The sequence below is a fragment of the Calliphora vicina genome, chromosome 4, assembly GCF_958450345.1.
Source record: "Calliphora vicina chromosome 4, idCalVici1.1, whole genome shotgun sequence".
Taxonomy (NCBI): domain Eukaryota; kingdom Metazoa; phylum Arthropoda; class Insecta; order Diptera; family Calliphoridae; genus Calliphora; species Calliphora vicina.
Genome location: NC_088783.1, coordinates 38,465,805 through 38,481,167, shown reverse-complemented (window position 1 = coordinate 38,481,167; position 15,363 = coordinate 38,465,805). Strand labels below are relative to the sequence as shown.

The window sequence follows — 15,363 nt, the reverse complement described above, 5'->3', positions numbered from 1 at the left end:
GTTGTCCCTTCTAAAATTTTGTAGTCGCAACTGTAAAATTCGGTCACTAAGGTAGAATCATTCGGTTGCTATCACGAATCTGCTTGTCTGTGTACATATTCATTCAGTTTTTTTTTAAAAACAAACACAAACTGCGAAGCGTTTTGCTTATCTGCAGAATCGAACCCGCAACCCCCAGATTGACAGTCCAGCATACTACGGTCTAGTCTATCGGGCCACCCTAAGACCAAGCCTGTCGAAGATTGAGGCAATGAGACTAAACATGAATGATTCCCTTAATCGGGACAATCCCTGAATGGATTGTACAAATAGAATCGCTTCCAATGCTCGAAAGACTCAATGTAGCATGTTGACACAAAAACGAACGACAGATCATATCGCTTTATCTTTATTCATGGATGTAATAATTATTGTTCAATTAGACCCTCAATACATTTTAAAGTGCCGAAAGAAACATTCAAGCAGAGAACAGTTACAGTATGAGTTGCGTTTTACTGTTCTAACGGCACGAGAATGGAATGTGTTCTGATGTAATTAGGGGACTTGTTCCTGATACCCGCAGATTTTTACATAATATACTTTTTTCATTAAGAACTCATTATTTTGTGGTCAATTGGCCAGTGGACCGTAAAACAAAATTCTTTCTTTAGTCGTACTGTCCGTATGTGCCCTGATAGTCTAGACAATTGTATGCTGGAATATCAATCTGGGAGTTGTCGGTTCAATTCTCAAAGACTCCGGATGTATCTTCGCAGTTTATATTCGTTTAAAACTAAAAATAAAAAAAATGTGGAAAAAATTCTCGCTGAAGTCTTTCTCGTCAAAATCGAATATTTACTAACACTACTCTCTCTTTCTTCACTCCCATAACCTAGTTCCAACTCAATGCTTTGCATGAGTAAGGGTCTCCCCTGAGTGCTGTTCCAAGAAGCACATTGGTCAAAGGGCCTACACAACTCTGCTGCCTCATACGCTTTCATTTTTCGAAATTGTTTATGATCTTTCTGCATAAATTTCGTTGATGTAACATTGAGTTTTCTGCTTCAATCTACACGTGGTTGTGGACTTGTTCGCATAGACTTTTGACTTCAAATATCCCAATACAAAGAAATCCAAAGATGTTAAATCACAATCTTGGAGTCCAATTGTGATCATCGATACGAAAGAGTTTACGACCAGGATATGTCTCATGCAGTGATTGAATTGTTTAAAGATATTATGACTTGTAGCACGATCTCTTTGACACCCCATGTCCACCTCATCAATATCATCCAATTTGGGCAGAAAGAACTCTGTTATCATGTCGGGATATCGAGCACAATTTACAGTGTTTGATCAGCCTCGTTATCAATGAAGTACAGTCCAATGATGAAAGCACAATTTTTAATGGACGCGAAATGAAAATATGGGACATGGATAAAACTGATTTACTACATCTCCTCCTCTTTCCTATTCTGACAGCCTCTAGATTAGTCGTTGCACATTAGACCAGTGGTCGGCACAAACAGAAAATGTACCATTAATGAATGTAATGTAATGTTGCTTAAACAAATTTTATAATTTTTAAGCTAGATATGGAAAAAACATCTTCTATTGCCCTGTTATCCGATGATTTTCATATATCAAAATATTAGACTAGTTAGCAACAGGTTTAATATCAGAGATTTCTGACTGACAGGCAGTTGTTAAAAGGATTTAATGTTACTCAATGAAACTCTGTTTCCCTATTGGTGCCAGAACCCACCATTATGTGTCTCAAAACCAGAGCCCATAGTAGACTGGAGTTCAGGAGAGCTATTGTGTAATTATTTCAATGACAATATATGAAGCATACAAATTCGAAACATTTTCTTTTCGAAAAGAGTTACGAATTGTTTAGTCGTAGAGTCACAGGCCGATTATTTTGTCGTCATACTCACTGGTGCCAAGTGGACTTTACTACAATATTAATACGTTCAAGACCAACTTTCCAGTTGGTAGAATTCACTACTTCTTTTATATAAAAGATTTGTACAAATATGAAATAATACCAAAAGCTTAGTTGTCATTTAAAAACATTATTGATAGCTTTCTTAATTAAGTTTCTTCAGGAAAACCTTCCAAATTTTCTTTAAATTCTTTTTAACTTTCTTATCTATGTATACAATAACTATTTCTTAATTTAAGTTCCGTGTTAAACCACACTTTTTTTATTTTCGGCTCCTTTCCTACCAACCCCACCCAAAATGCTATAAAGGAAGTGTTTTATTACTTGTAGTTTGAAATGAATTTTTTATGAACAGTTTTTTTTTTTTCTAGAAGAAAACTATACAGCAGACATGTTTAAAAAAAAAAAACATCACACACATAAACTCAAATAACTAAATACACAGATAAAGATACAAAAATATGGTTAAAAGTCCTGCTGTTTAGAAGGTGAGATACATGTAAACATTTTTCCAATTGAACATGTTTCCAAAAAAAAAAAACATTTAGAAAACTACAGGTTCATGGCCAAATTACAGCAGAGTACAGCCACATAAGTTAGAGTAGGAGGAGGTGGAGCATAGAGTAAATGAAGAGTTACAAAATGATGATGTTGCTGTGGTTGTTGGGGTCAGCATCAATTACTTGTTGGTCATGTGTGTTTCGGGTATCTTTATGCCTGTCTGCATGTATGTCCGAGAGCTGCTGGTAAAACAAGGTAAAAGTCTCGCCAAAAAACCAGGATATTTGAACATTAAACATGTGTTTGTATTAGAAATTCAACAGACACACACACAGTTATACATACATAGTAAATACTCATAAAGAGACAATAAAATTTGAGAAAAACAACTCAAATGAATTGTTCAGTTGAAAACGTGGTTTATTGATTGAATTCTGTGGTTATACATTTTTAAAAATGTAGAAAAATACACTCACACATCCTACATATCTATCCTTTGCCAATTTTATAAAAAAAGTAAGGAATTGTCATTTTTTTATGTTTTATTTGAAACAAAAGTTTATTTAAAAAGTTCATGTTGTGTCAACATTGTTAAACCAAGAATGAGAGGCCGTGGGTCATGGTATAACAAACATTAATTACAAAAATACGAAATGTTATTTTAGATTGTACTAAATTCTTTTGTTTCCAAATAAATAAAATAGACGTTTTTTATAATTCCTATATTATAAAAGAAATTGTAAATAGAGAAATATGTTTTTTTAAATGAAATGAATTGATTCTTGATTTGTATTGTTTGTTTTTTAAAGATAATATTGACCAGAGAATAGATTAATTGTTTTGGCAAAATTCGTTTTGGGGTCAGACTTAATTAATAGGAAGGAAATTTTTCATTTTAAAGGCAAATACATCATATGATGGTCATATTAAACTTCATAGCAAAAGGGTGTCCCAAAATTTACGCATGATTTTAATTAAATAAAAACAATCTTTTTCTATAATTGTTATTTATATTTTAAATCATAAGCGGTATTCACAATTGTAGAGTACTTGGCCTGGTAATGTAGTAAAAGAGCACAATATCAAAAAACTAAAAACAAAATACATTAGAAACAGAAATGTTTGTCAATAAATAGCTCTTCTGCTTTTTTACTAGGCCAAGTACTCTACATTGTGAATACCGCTATAAAGTACAGAGTATAGGGTTATGTATGGAATAACACACCAGTCAAATGTCCTACATGGCCTCACTGACACATACTTTCAATTCTGTTGAAGCGACCCTGAATTTAGTCCTTCAATGCACGAGTAGTTATGAGCTTGTTGGCATAGACCTTTGACTTCAAATAAGCCCATAAAAAGAATTCTAGTGGTATTAAATCACACGATCTAGGTGACAATTGTGATCACCGAAACTAGAGGGTACACAAAAATGGAGCAGTTTCCCATTTGTTGACATCCACCCACATCAATATCCAGCGTTGCCAATTTATCGCTTTTCAATAACCCAAAAGTTCCATTTCTGTCAGTCTCTTGATTAAAGGGGGTCAGACGGCATGTATTGCTAGTGTTTTGTGCCATGTATTGGGACATTTTTCCATATGTAAACATATACAACCATGTGATCCATATGAAACTTTGTGTATGTAAAATACATGTGTATTACTCGTGACATTTTTGGCAATTAGAGCATGTTCTATTTTCGTGTGTATTTTGAAATACAACACTGTGTGAGTACAAAATAAAAAAAAAAACAAAAAAGAGTAACGAAAAATCATAACAAAATAAATTTCATTGCATTAAATATATATATTGTGATTTAAAAATGTTTTAAATAAATATATTGTTAAAAACAACAAACATATAAAGTAATAGAGGTTATGTCACATGCAATTACATATGTACGTTTGAACATGGGAATTATGAATCGTAAGTATAACGTGAATTTTGACATACACATGGAATTCTATATGTATCGAATACATGTCCCAATACACAAGCAATACATGCCGTCTGACTCCCCTATTAGCGGGTTTTGCTTTAAAGACTTTTTAATTTATTTTTGTTGAAATGGCAAAGTTTTATCTAATGATTTTACCAACTATTAAGTTAAAATATTCGACTTCAGAGCTAATGCTATACCGACAGATGTGATCCAGATAACAAATATGACATTTTGTATTTAAATCCCACAGTGTTTTAGAAACATTTTATTTTGGAAATAATTTGATCGCTCGTATACGATTGGATGTACCATAGTGAAGTGGTATCTTGCTGAGGAGATTTTGAATTGATTTGTATTTACTAGAGTGTCCAAAAAACCGGTTTCCGGTTTAACCGAAAAAGTGTGTGTTTTGAAAAAATCGGTTTTGATTTTTGTCTTTTAAAAAACCTGTTAAACGTTTTCGGTTTTTGTCTTAAAAAAACCGGGTTATATTAAATTTTTATTCAATATGAAAAAGGTTTACTTAGATTTATTTATAAATAAAAAATATGTTAGGAATTGTGCACTAAATCGTTGGAAATTTAACATTTTTGATTCTTAAGGCTTCATCTATATGCAGTTATTTTATATCTTTTACGAAATATTGTCAAATGCTATAATATTCTATAAAATAAAACAATATTTTTTAAAATGGTATCAAAGTTTTTCAAAAATAGTATTTCATTAAAACCGGTACAAAAATTGGTTTAAACAGGTCGATTTTACAAAGACGAAAAAACCGGTTGGCCGGTTTTCGGTTTGGATACTCTAGTATTTACATGGGTCAGTAGTTGAAATGGGGGCTAGTGGTCGGTCCCTCAAAAATATATATGGCGTATCTTTTGAACGTGGTTTTTAAGTTTTTTTTTTTTGCTTCGAAAAAGTCGAATTTTGTACCAACAAAGCGTCATATGCGGGAAGTTTTGCTTTACATCTTTAATTTAACCCTACACTAAGATAATGCGCAAAAACATTTTACTTTCAAAATTTCAATAATTTATTTGAATGATTGTGAATGATGTGGGAGCTATGAATTATTATGGACTGATCGCCATTATATCAGGTCGTGTGATTTATTTCTATATGAAAGTTATTTCTGTAGAATTTTTAGTTTAAGAGATTTATGCTCGATAAAGTGATTCTTGGAAGAGGGCCTTATATGGGAGCTATGACTAATTATGGACCGATCATCATTAAATTAGGTGACTTAAATTCCGTATATATAAAACTTATTTGGAGCGAAATTTGTGTAGATACTCCCACTATGGTGGTGTAGGGTATAAAGAGTGCCGTCGAAGCAAAACGATTGCTTACCGAAGTTTATGGTGAATGTGTTCCATCGGTTTCAACGTGCGGGACATGCTTTGCGCGGTTCAGAAGTAGTGATTTTGACACGGAAGTCAAAGATTGCCCATACCAGCCAACAAAGTGTGAATGTCAAGAATTGGAGGCATTACTCTAGGAATATTGTTGTAAAACTCAACAAGAGCTTGCAAAATCATTGCAAGCAGCAATTTCAAAACGTTTGCAAGCAGCAGGATTCATCCAAAAGCAGGGAAATTCGGTACCAATTGAAGCTGAGAGACCTGAAAGTCGATATACGAAATGATTCTTGAACGCTATAAAAGATAATTTGTTTTTGCACAGAATCAGTACTGGCGATGAAAAATTGATCGATTATGATAATACGAAGCGTAATAGATCTTATGAGAAGACCGGCCAACTAGCCGAATCGACACCAAAGCCAAATATCTATGGCGCTAAGGAAATGCTCTGCATTTGGTGGCTGTAAAAGGTACCTATCTATATTATGAGCTGCTGAAATCTGGCCAGATCATAACAGGGAACCTGTACCGAATTGAACAGATTCTTTTGAAGCGAGCAGAGGCCGAAAAACACCCAGAATATGCGGCCAGACATGAAACTGTAATACTCCATCATGACAACACTCGGTCACATGTTGCGATACCTATTAAAAAGTTTTTATAATGAACTGGTGGGAAGTTTTGCTTCACCCGGTTTGTAGTCCAGACCGTGCGCCGGCCAACTAATATTTCTTTCGATCGATGCAGAAGCCGCTCTCTTGGATACGCTTCACTTTGAAATAGAGTATCCGATATTGGCTTGATTCGTTCTTGGCCTCAAGAGATGAGCAGTTAATTTGGTTCGGAATCCATATGTTGCCAGAAAGATGGAAAAAAGTCATTGCTAACAAATGCAAAAATTTGAATAAATTTTTATTGTACAATTATTTATAAATCCGATTATAAAGCAGTCATTACTAAAATATCTCTAAGTAATAGAGTTGGTATGTGGCAGATATTGAAAAGTATGTTAATCAGTAATGTCACCTCTTTACCAGATATTTGTTGGGTATATTTAACAATTAATTTTTTTAACTTATCACAACATAAAATCAAACTCCATTAACTTTAATTTAAGACATTATTGCACAAAATCTAAAAGAAGCATTTAGTAACTGTGATCAACATTAAAATTCTGGCTGCAACATACGTTTAATTCTATGTCAAGTGTAATATTTTGTTAAATGTTTCTCACATAGAGCAAAAAACAAAACAAAACTAACTGAAACTACGGGTGTTGCTGCCACAAGTTAAGAAAGTAAATTATAAAAACTACAACCGACATATTGCAAATTATACGTTACGGCACTTTAATGACAATTTTCTAAAGTCTACAGCAGCAGCAATTTAAAATAGACTGGCTGAGTGAGTGAGTGAATGAATGAGTGAATCAACAAACATCATATAATTATTGATAAAAGTGCCAAGAAATGATGCGCATGAAATTAACCCAATTACTAGATATGAATTGCAACTACGGGAAAGACAACACAAAATCAATTCAACTATTTGTTGCAATCAACATTCATGCAATGATTGCATGTGCAGCATAAAAATTATGGCCAATGTGCCTCGATTACAGGAGGATGATGACAAACAAAAATCAAACACACATACAATTAATGCTGAGGCTCTGTTACTCACCTGAGAAAACTTGATGATGAAGCAGCCGCGGCTGCTGATGATGATGACGCTAAGGCTGACGATGATTGCAACCATGTTGTATTACTACTGGTATTTCTGTTGCTGCTGCTGCTGGCTGATGATGATGAATTGATTTTATAAATATGAGTTGAATTACCAGTTGCGGCTGTCGAAGCCGCTGTTGATATTGCTGAGGATGTTGATGATGATGTTATTGATTTTATTCTAAAATCTAGAGATGAAGATGAAGTGGTCGTTAATGGATTTGTTGTGGTGGTTCTAGTGCATGCGGCTTTAGATGTGGCATTTCCACAATTAATTTTTTTCTTGCCACAGCCGCTGTTGTTCTTGCCATAGTTATTGTAGCTGTTACCATCATTCATCTTGCCAGTAGTAGTGCGTTTATTGACCACATTTTGTTGTATATCTGGCGTAGTCACCGTCATCGTTGAGGCCGCCACCGACGTTGTGGTGGTGATTTGTGAGGCTATTGCTTTTGTGGCCTGTTGTTGTTGCAGCAACTTGATGTGCAACGTTTGTGGTTGTTGCAATTGTTTGTGCTGATACGTATACAATGGTAGTTTGGAAATGCGAGTAACATCTGTTGAAAATCCCTGGAATGAAGAAGATGACGACGACGAGGATGGTGTACAACTAGTTGTAGTTGCTTTTGTTGTTGTTGCTGTTATATCCGTGCTATTGGCAAGGCTTCCGGTTGTTGTATTATTTTTCCCCACACTTGTGCTGGCAACACCATTATTGTTGTTATTGTTACTATCACTATATCTGTGTTGTTGTTGCTGTTGCTGCTGCCGGCACTTGTTATAGTTGCCATTGTCTGTTAGATTTTGATTGAAATGTTGTTGCTGTTGATTACAATTTGCACTTAAAGTTTGATTAAGTTTTTCTTGTTTCACTGTCACTAATAATGATGCTGATGTTTGATTATCTTTGTTTAGCTGCTGTTGTTGCTGTTGTGTCTCCTGCTGTTGCAGTTGCCTGTGATTTGTTCGATACTCATTGTAGTCGTTGTAATCATTGCTGCTGCATTCACTGCCTCCAAATTCATCTCTATTGATTTTTTGTTCATTGCTCCCTGGATAATTACTGGTGGCACTATTATGTATTGCAGCATTTTGCAAATAGCTGTTGCTTTGATTTGTTGTTGTATTGTGACTGCTACTGCTGCTGTTGCCAATATTTAATGAAAATGGCGTATAGCCGGCTGTGGAACGTGTATGCAAATGGTGTGAGTTTGAACTCAGACGTGAACTCGGCGATGACCTTAGGTCATTTAGCATAATATCCAAATCAGTTGCCAAAGAGCTTAAAAGCTGTAATGAAAACAAATGAAAAATGATAATGAAAAATGTTGACTTTTAATTCACGTTTAATAAACAAAAATTTTATGAATGAAAAAATGTTTTAAAGTTATCATTAAAATTATACAAAAGTTTTTCAAAATTCGTTACTGGGGAAAATTTTTGTTTTGGAAATTAGAAAGATTTCATTCTTGGAAACTAAAAAATTTCAGCATTTCAAACAAATTTTATATTTTTAATGAAATTCCTTAAAATTTTTACAAAATCCCAAAGTGGGGATTTCAATATTGGAATTTGGGAATCTTAAAAGTCCATTAATTTTTAAGTGAAATTTAAAATTATTGAATAAAAGCACAAATTTTATATTTTGTAAAGAAATTCCTTAAAATTTTTATAATATCCCAAAGTGGGGATTTCAGTATTAAAGTTTGGGATTCTTTAAAACCATAATTTTTTCAGAAAAATGCAAAATTATGGGCGAAAATAATAAATTTAAGGTTTTTTAAGACAATTTCTAAAAAAATTTTAAAAAAATCTTAAAGTGGGGATTTCAATATTGAAGTTTGGGAATCTTTAAAAGCATAAATATTAAAATGAAATTACATATAAAGTATTGATTAAAGGAAAATAAAACAAATATGATTTCACGGAATTCCTAAAATGTTATACGAAATCCCAAAATAGGGATTTCAATTAACGAAGAAATTTCAGTTTTTTCTTTAAGGAAATTCCTTAAAATTTTTACAAAATCCCAAATATTGAATATTGAAGTTTGGTAATCTTGAAAACTTTTCAATAAAATTTAAAATGCTTGGTTAAAGGAAAATAAAAATTATTTTTTTTTATTAAATTCTTAAAATGTCGGGATCTCAACTGATTCGTTTTTAATTAAATTTTAAATTAAATTAAGTAAAAGGGGATTTTAATATTGATATTTAAGAATCTTTAAAACGATACATGGAATTTAAAACCATAAATAAATATACATAGATCGGAAACTCTGCTGTAAAAGACCTAACTCACTTGACAAAAACCTAATTGGTGAGAATGTTTTATTAAAAAAAAACTATGTAACAAAATAAAAAAAACAACACGCGTATGCGTGATTGTTTTGAGTAATTCTTTTTTTTCTAGTTTCCGTTCTATGTGTATTTCTCTATGTTCAAAACTAACGATAAAAGCACAATAAAAATATTGTTTTATTTAATTCCAAAAATGTTATTGGGAAATATTTACAGTAAAATTTAAAACTATCGTCTAAAGGAAAATAAAAAATTATGTTTCAGGGATATTAATATTTACACTTACCACCATTTTCTCAATCTCTGGTTATTTTTTATCGTGACGATAAACTGACAGTTCTCATACAAAAAAATTTTAATTGGAGGTTTATCGTTACGAAAAACGATAACCAGATATTGAGAAAATGGGGGTTAAACTATTAATTTCAAAGTGGAAATTTCATTATTGAAATTTGAGAATCTTTAAAAAATAAAAATTTTGCAGAGAAACTAAAATTATCGACCAAAGGAAAATTCCCAAATTTTTTTTAAGAAATCTCAAAGTGGGGATTCAAATAGTTTTTTTTTGCTTCGAAAATTTAAAATTTTGTATCCAAAAAGCGTCATATGTGGGAAGTTTTGCTTCACTTCTTCCATTTGAACAAAAGTGCGGCTGAAGCACACCGGTTGGTCTTCAAAACTTATGGTGAATATGCTCCATCGGTATCAAAGTGCTGATTTTGACACGGAAGACAAAGATCGCCCAGACCGGCCAAAAAAGTTTGAAGACCAAGAATTGGAGGTATTACTTCATGAAGAGCTTCCAAAATCTTTGGGAGCTACTCCAGCAACAATTTCAAAGTGTTTGCGAGCAGCAGGGAAATTGGGTACCATACGAATTGAAGACGAGAGACCTTGAAAGACTATTTTGTCCGAAATGATGTTTGAACGCTATAAAAGAAAACAATTTTTGCAGCGAATCATTATTTGCGATAAATAATGGATCGTACGTGAAGCCCCAATGTCAAATATCCATGGCGCTAAGGCAATGCTCTGTATTTGGTGGAAGCAAAAGGGTCCTATATATTATGAGCTACTGAAATCTGACCAGACCATCACATAGAACGTGTACCGAATGCAACTGATTCGTTTGAAGTAATCATTTGCCGATAAACGTTCGCACTGTGATTTCAAATCAAAATCTAGGTGGACAAAATTATTTGGCGCTCTTTTTATATAGAATTGGTATCTCCGATTCCAAAAAAAAATTTAAAAGATCTATATAAACTTTTTTTAAAGTAGGGTCTAGATATACATACATATAAAAAACATTAATAAAAAAAATACGTTTTCATGTGTTTCTGAAACTAAGTTTTTAAAAGGAACTGTATTTACTATATTTCAAGTTACAGAAGGGTCTAAATATATAAAAATCAATAATAAATAAAAAATTAAAAAAAAAGTATTTCGGCAGGTGCTGGCGGCTAAAATTTTTTTATAAAGATATTCCCCAGAAGTTTCTTTAAATGATGTATGTAGTCATTGGACGGGCTTCGACGGTCTTTTTTTTGGACACTTACTGACAAATGACTCTCCAAAAGATTACTTCAGGTCGATAAAATATCTACTTTCTAAAGTGCATCACAATAAAAGTTTAAAGTGTCTACTCTGTCGATTACATGCGATATATAAAGTAAACAATTGACTCAAACAAACTATTGTCAAATGACCCAGAAATATATAAATTGAAATCAAGTAATTTGACATTGCACATTTTTGTTGATTAAGCCTCAGTATTAGGTTTTCACAACGAATCTGTGCCTGCAACATTTCAGTATTGAAATGAATTCTCTTATATTTATTATCAGTATCAAAATCATAAAGAAAATGATGTCAATGCAAGTGTCTAACATAATTGTATCTAGCATGTTATCAATCAATAAAGACGTCATTGTTTTTTAGAACAATATTTTAGAGAAAAAGATAAATATACACTTAAAACACACAACAAAATGCTTTTAAAATAATTACAAATTATTAACAAAAAAAAGAATCAAAAATAAAACAATAGTTATGTATACAATTAAACTAAAAAAATTTAACATAACAGTCTTAAAGTACACGTCTCTGTTGAAACAACCTAAGAAATACCGAATAATATTAAAAAAAAAATAAATGAAAATGAAAAGACGCGTGGCCAAACGTCCATCTCATAAACCGATATTTTATGCTTTGGGAGCATTATTTGTGGCTTTAACTGGGGTTTTAGTAATGGATTTGAGAAAACCAGCATTGACCGGGGAAGAGCATTTAGATCCAAATGGTGACAATATAACAGAACCAACTATAAATGCTTTCAAGGCGGCAACAGATCGCCCGCCAAAACCACCACAGCCTCATCCCAAAAGATTTCCAATACCTAAAAATTGGACACATTTGGATTTGAATCGCATGCGCGAGGAAAACAAGCTACAAATAAATAAAACTTATTTTGAGTTGCCCAAAGCCGAAGGACCATTTAGAGATTGGGAAGATTTTGAAGCGATGATGGGGGACTTGCAACGTGTTGGTTTGGGAGAACAAGGTACACCGGCGTATTTGAGCAATGATTCGTTAAGAGAAATGGAAAAGAAGGTGTCTATGGAGAATGGTTTCAATGGCTTGCTATCGGATTATATTTCGGTTAATCGTTCGGTGGCGGATGTTAGGGATGAGAGGTAAGGCAGAAGGCAGATTCATTTGCTATTTAAAACTAAATTTTTAGCTAGACTTTCACATTGCTATCTATCAGATACCTACTTGTTTGAACATTGAATGTTTTACCATTTTCTTCTTATCATACAGCTGCTTATCAAAATCATATTTGGCCCAATTACCCACCGTCAGCGTAGTCATACCATTTTACAATGAATACTTTTCCGTGTTGTTGCGTACGCTCTACAGCATCGTCAGACGTTCTCCAGCTGACTTATTAAAAGAAATAGTCATCGTAGATGATTGCAGTGATCGTGAATACTTGAAAGAAGAACTCGAGCAGTTTATCTCACAACACTTTGGCAATTTGGTGAAAATTGTACGTTTAGAAGAACGCACGGGTCTTATTGGAGCCCGTTTGGCTGGGGCCCGCGAAGCCACTAGTGATGTTTTGGTGTTCTTTGATTCTCACATAGAATGTGGCTACAATTGGTTGCCTCCTTTGCTGCAACCAATTGCACTCAACCCCAAAATAGCCACCTCTCCCATAGTGGATGTCATAAGTCATTCCACATTTGCCTATACGGAAGCAGTTAAGACTGCTTTAAGAGGAGCTTTTGATTGGAACATGATTTATAAGTTAATGCCTCAGTTGCCTGAATTTTCAGCTGATGAAACAGAACCTTATCCGAATCCCATTATGATGGGTGGTTTATTTGCCATAAATCGGGACTTCTTCTGGCAGCTGGGTGGCTATGATGAGGGTTTGGATATTTGGGGAGCCGAACAATATGAGTTGAGTTTTAAGATTTGGATGTGCGGCGGTTTGTTATTTGATGTGCCCTGCTCCCGGGTAGGTCATGTATTTCGTGGACCCATGGAAACCAGGCCCAGTGCAAGGGATTACAATTTCGTGGCCAGGGTAAGTGTTTTCTTAAAATTTGAATATAAAAATGCTTAATTTTTCTCTGCCTTTAGAATCACAAACGTGTTGCTGAGGTCTGGATGGATGACTACAAATACCATTTCTATGAGCGCAATCCCTCACTTTATGACAATTTAGATGCCGGTGATTTATCTAAACAAATAGCCTTAAGAGACTCTTTGCAATGCAAATCATTCCAATGGTATTTAGATGAAATTGCTCCCGATTTACTAGTCAACTATCCAGCCAAAGAAAAGGAAAATTATGCTTCGGGGGCCATTCAAAGTAAAGCCTTTCCCAATTACTGTCTCGACACCCTCAATGGTGCAAGTAATAGTAAAGTGGGTCTATTCTACTGTGCTGAAAATAAAACTCATCCACAAAGTAATCAGTATTGGGTCTTAAGCCCCAATCGTGAGTTACGTTTGCATGACAATGTTCTCTGTCTAGATGTCCAGAGTGTTAAACCAAATGTCCAAGTATTGATGTGGACTTGCCATCAAATGGGTGGTAATCAATTTTGGGCTTATGATGTGGAACACCAGTGGCTGGTTCATGGTCAGGCGGGTGTGAATTGTTTGGAGGCCGTGGAAAAGAATGGCAAAATGTCGGTACGTGGTAATGCTTGTGATAATTCTAATCCTCGCATGAAATGGGAATTTGGTAAAGTGAATCATGAGCTAATGGAAAAGTTTTATGAGGGTGTAGATCTTTAATTGGAATAAAGTTTAATGGAAAAGAAAATGTGGGGTTTTATTATTGGGAGGGAACTAAAAATTTCAACAAGGCATCGAAACCCATTCAAATTTCTTAAAAGTTGGTACTCAGGTTATTTTAGGAGCCGCAGAACAAATTTTAAAATTTCAAAATTTTGGGAAATTGATTTTTTATAGAAGATTTCAACCCAAATATTAAAAATACCAAAAAAATAATTTTTAAAAAAATTCAAAAAAGTACGTTTTGTTCTGCGGCTCCTCATTTATGGTTAAATTCGCTTTGGTTTGTTTTTTATTGATGTTCAAAGTTCAAATTTTATATAAGAATAATAAAGCTCAAATACAATTGTATATAACTTTGTAACTGCTTATCTAATTTTCACAATATTGTCCTCATAGTAATGCTTATGTACCCTAGTTTCAATATATTTTCCTAAAAGTCGTTTTCTTTAAAACACAGGATTTTTAACTGAAGAAATTGTACAATATTTTTAAGGGACTGAGTTTTAAAGTGGCATATTTTTGAATCTAATTGAGATATTGACTTGAAATTTTTTTGTAATACCAAAAATTTATTTATCTAAACAAAAAAAAAAATAGTACGGAATAAATGTGGATCAAATTGTTCCTAATATTTGCAATCCTATTAAATTTTTTTTATTTATTAACAAAACTAAATGAAATTTTCAAAGTTTTTTTAAATTTGTCATTCTAAATAACAAAGTGTAAAAAAACTAGTCAAAAGGTCAAAGAGAATCCCGCAATTCCTAAAAATTTGAGCGAAAATTCCAAAAATGGTATTTCATATAATTTAGCCCAAACGGTCCATTTCCTTCGGTCTGGGAAAATAATTTGGGTATAAATAGAGAACTCACCAGGGTTTCCAAAGCTGCTTTCCATTTTCTGAACCCAGTTTTGTGATTTTAGAATGTAGACCAAAGTTGAAATTTTGGTAAAAAAAATAGGTCAAATTTTGAAATGGTCCATGTATGTTATGTCATCACGTGAGCGATTTGGCTAATTTTTTTTATTCGTTTCGAAATTTTCAGGAGATGGTTTGTAAAGAAAAAAAATTCAAAAATTCCGGGTAAAACTCGAAAATTCTTTTTTTTTTGAGTCCAGTCAACTGTAATAAAAAAGCTCCCTAAAGTATGCAATACAAATTTAGATATTTTAATTGCAAATAAATAAGAACAGGCTGGTGTGCGTGGGTTGGAGAAACTTGAAGAACTAACATTAGTAAATGCTACCGGGCGAAGCAGGGGCGGTCAACTAGTTTTTAATA

General features: G+C 33.3%; 2 protein-coding genes across 3 annotated transcripts in view; one reads left to right on the top strand and one right to left on the bottom strand.

Moving 5' to 3' along the window:
• spri (sprint) overlaps window positions 1–15,363 on the bottom strand; it is a 352,783-nt gene that overhangs the window by 317,093 nt on the left and 20,327 nt on the right. For both annotated transcript variants that reach the window (XM_065510259.1, XM_065510260.1), the window contains exon 2: window positions 7,421–8,754. In XM_065510259.1, the coding sequence (XP_065366331.1) occupies window positions 7,421–8,754 (1,334 nt within the window). The remainder of the gene's footprint in view (window positions 1–7,420; window positions 8,755–15,363) is intronic.
• Window positions 11,911–14,078, top strand: LOC135956544 (N-acetylgalactosaminyltransferase 4-like). The gene is made up of 3 exons (XM_065507076.1): window positions 11,911–12,460; window positions 12,588–13,359; window positions 13,416–14,078. The coding sequence occupies exons 1-3, from the start codon at window positions 11,919–11,921 to the stop codon at window positions 14,076–14,078; spliced, it is 1,977 nt and encodes a 658-aa protein (XP_065363148.1). The 5' UTR covers window positions 11,911–11,918.

Coding starts and splice junctions, on each gene's coding strand:
- LOC135956544 (XM_065507076.1), top strand. CDS start 11,919: ATGAAAATGAAAAGACGCGTGGCCAAACGTCCATCTCATAAACCGATA. Junction 12,461..12,587: donor GCGGATGTTAGGGATGAGAG/GTAAGGCAGAAG, acceptor CTTATCATACAG/CTGCTTATCAAAATCATATT. Junction 13,360..13,415: donor ATTACAATTTCGTGGCCAGG/GTAAGTGTTTTC, acceptor CTCTGCCTTTAG/AATCACAAACGTGTTGCTGA.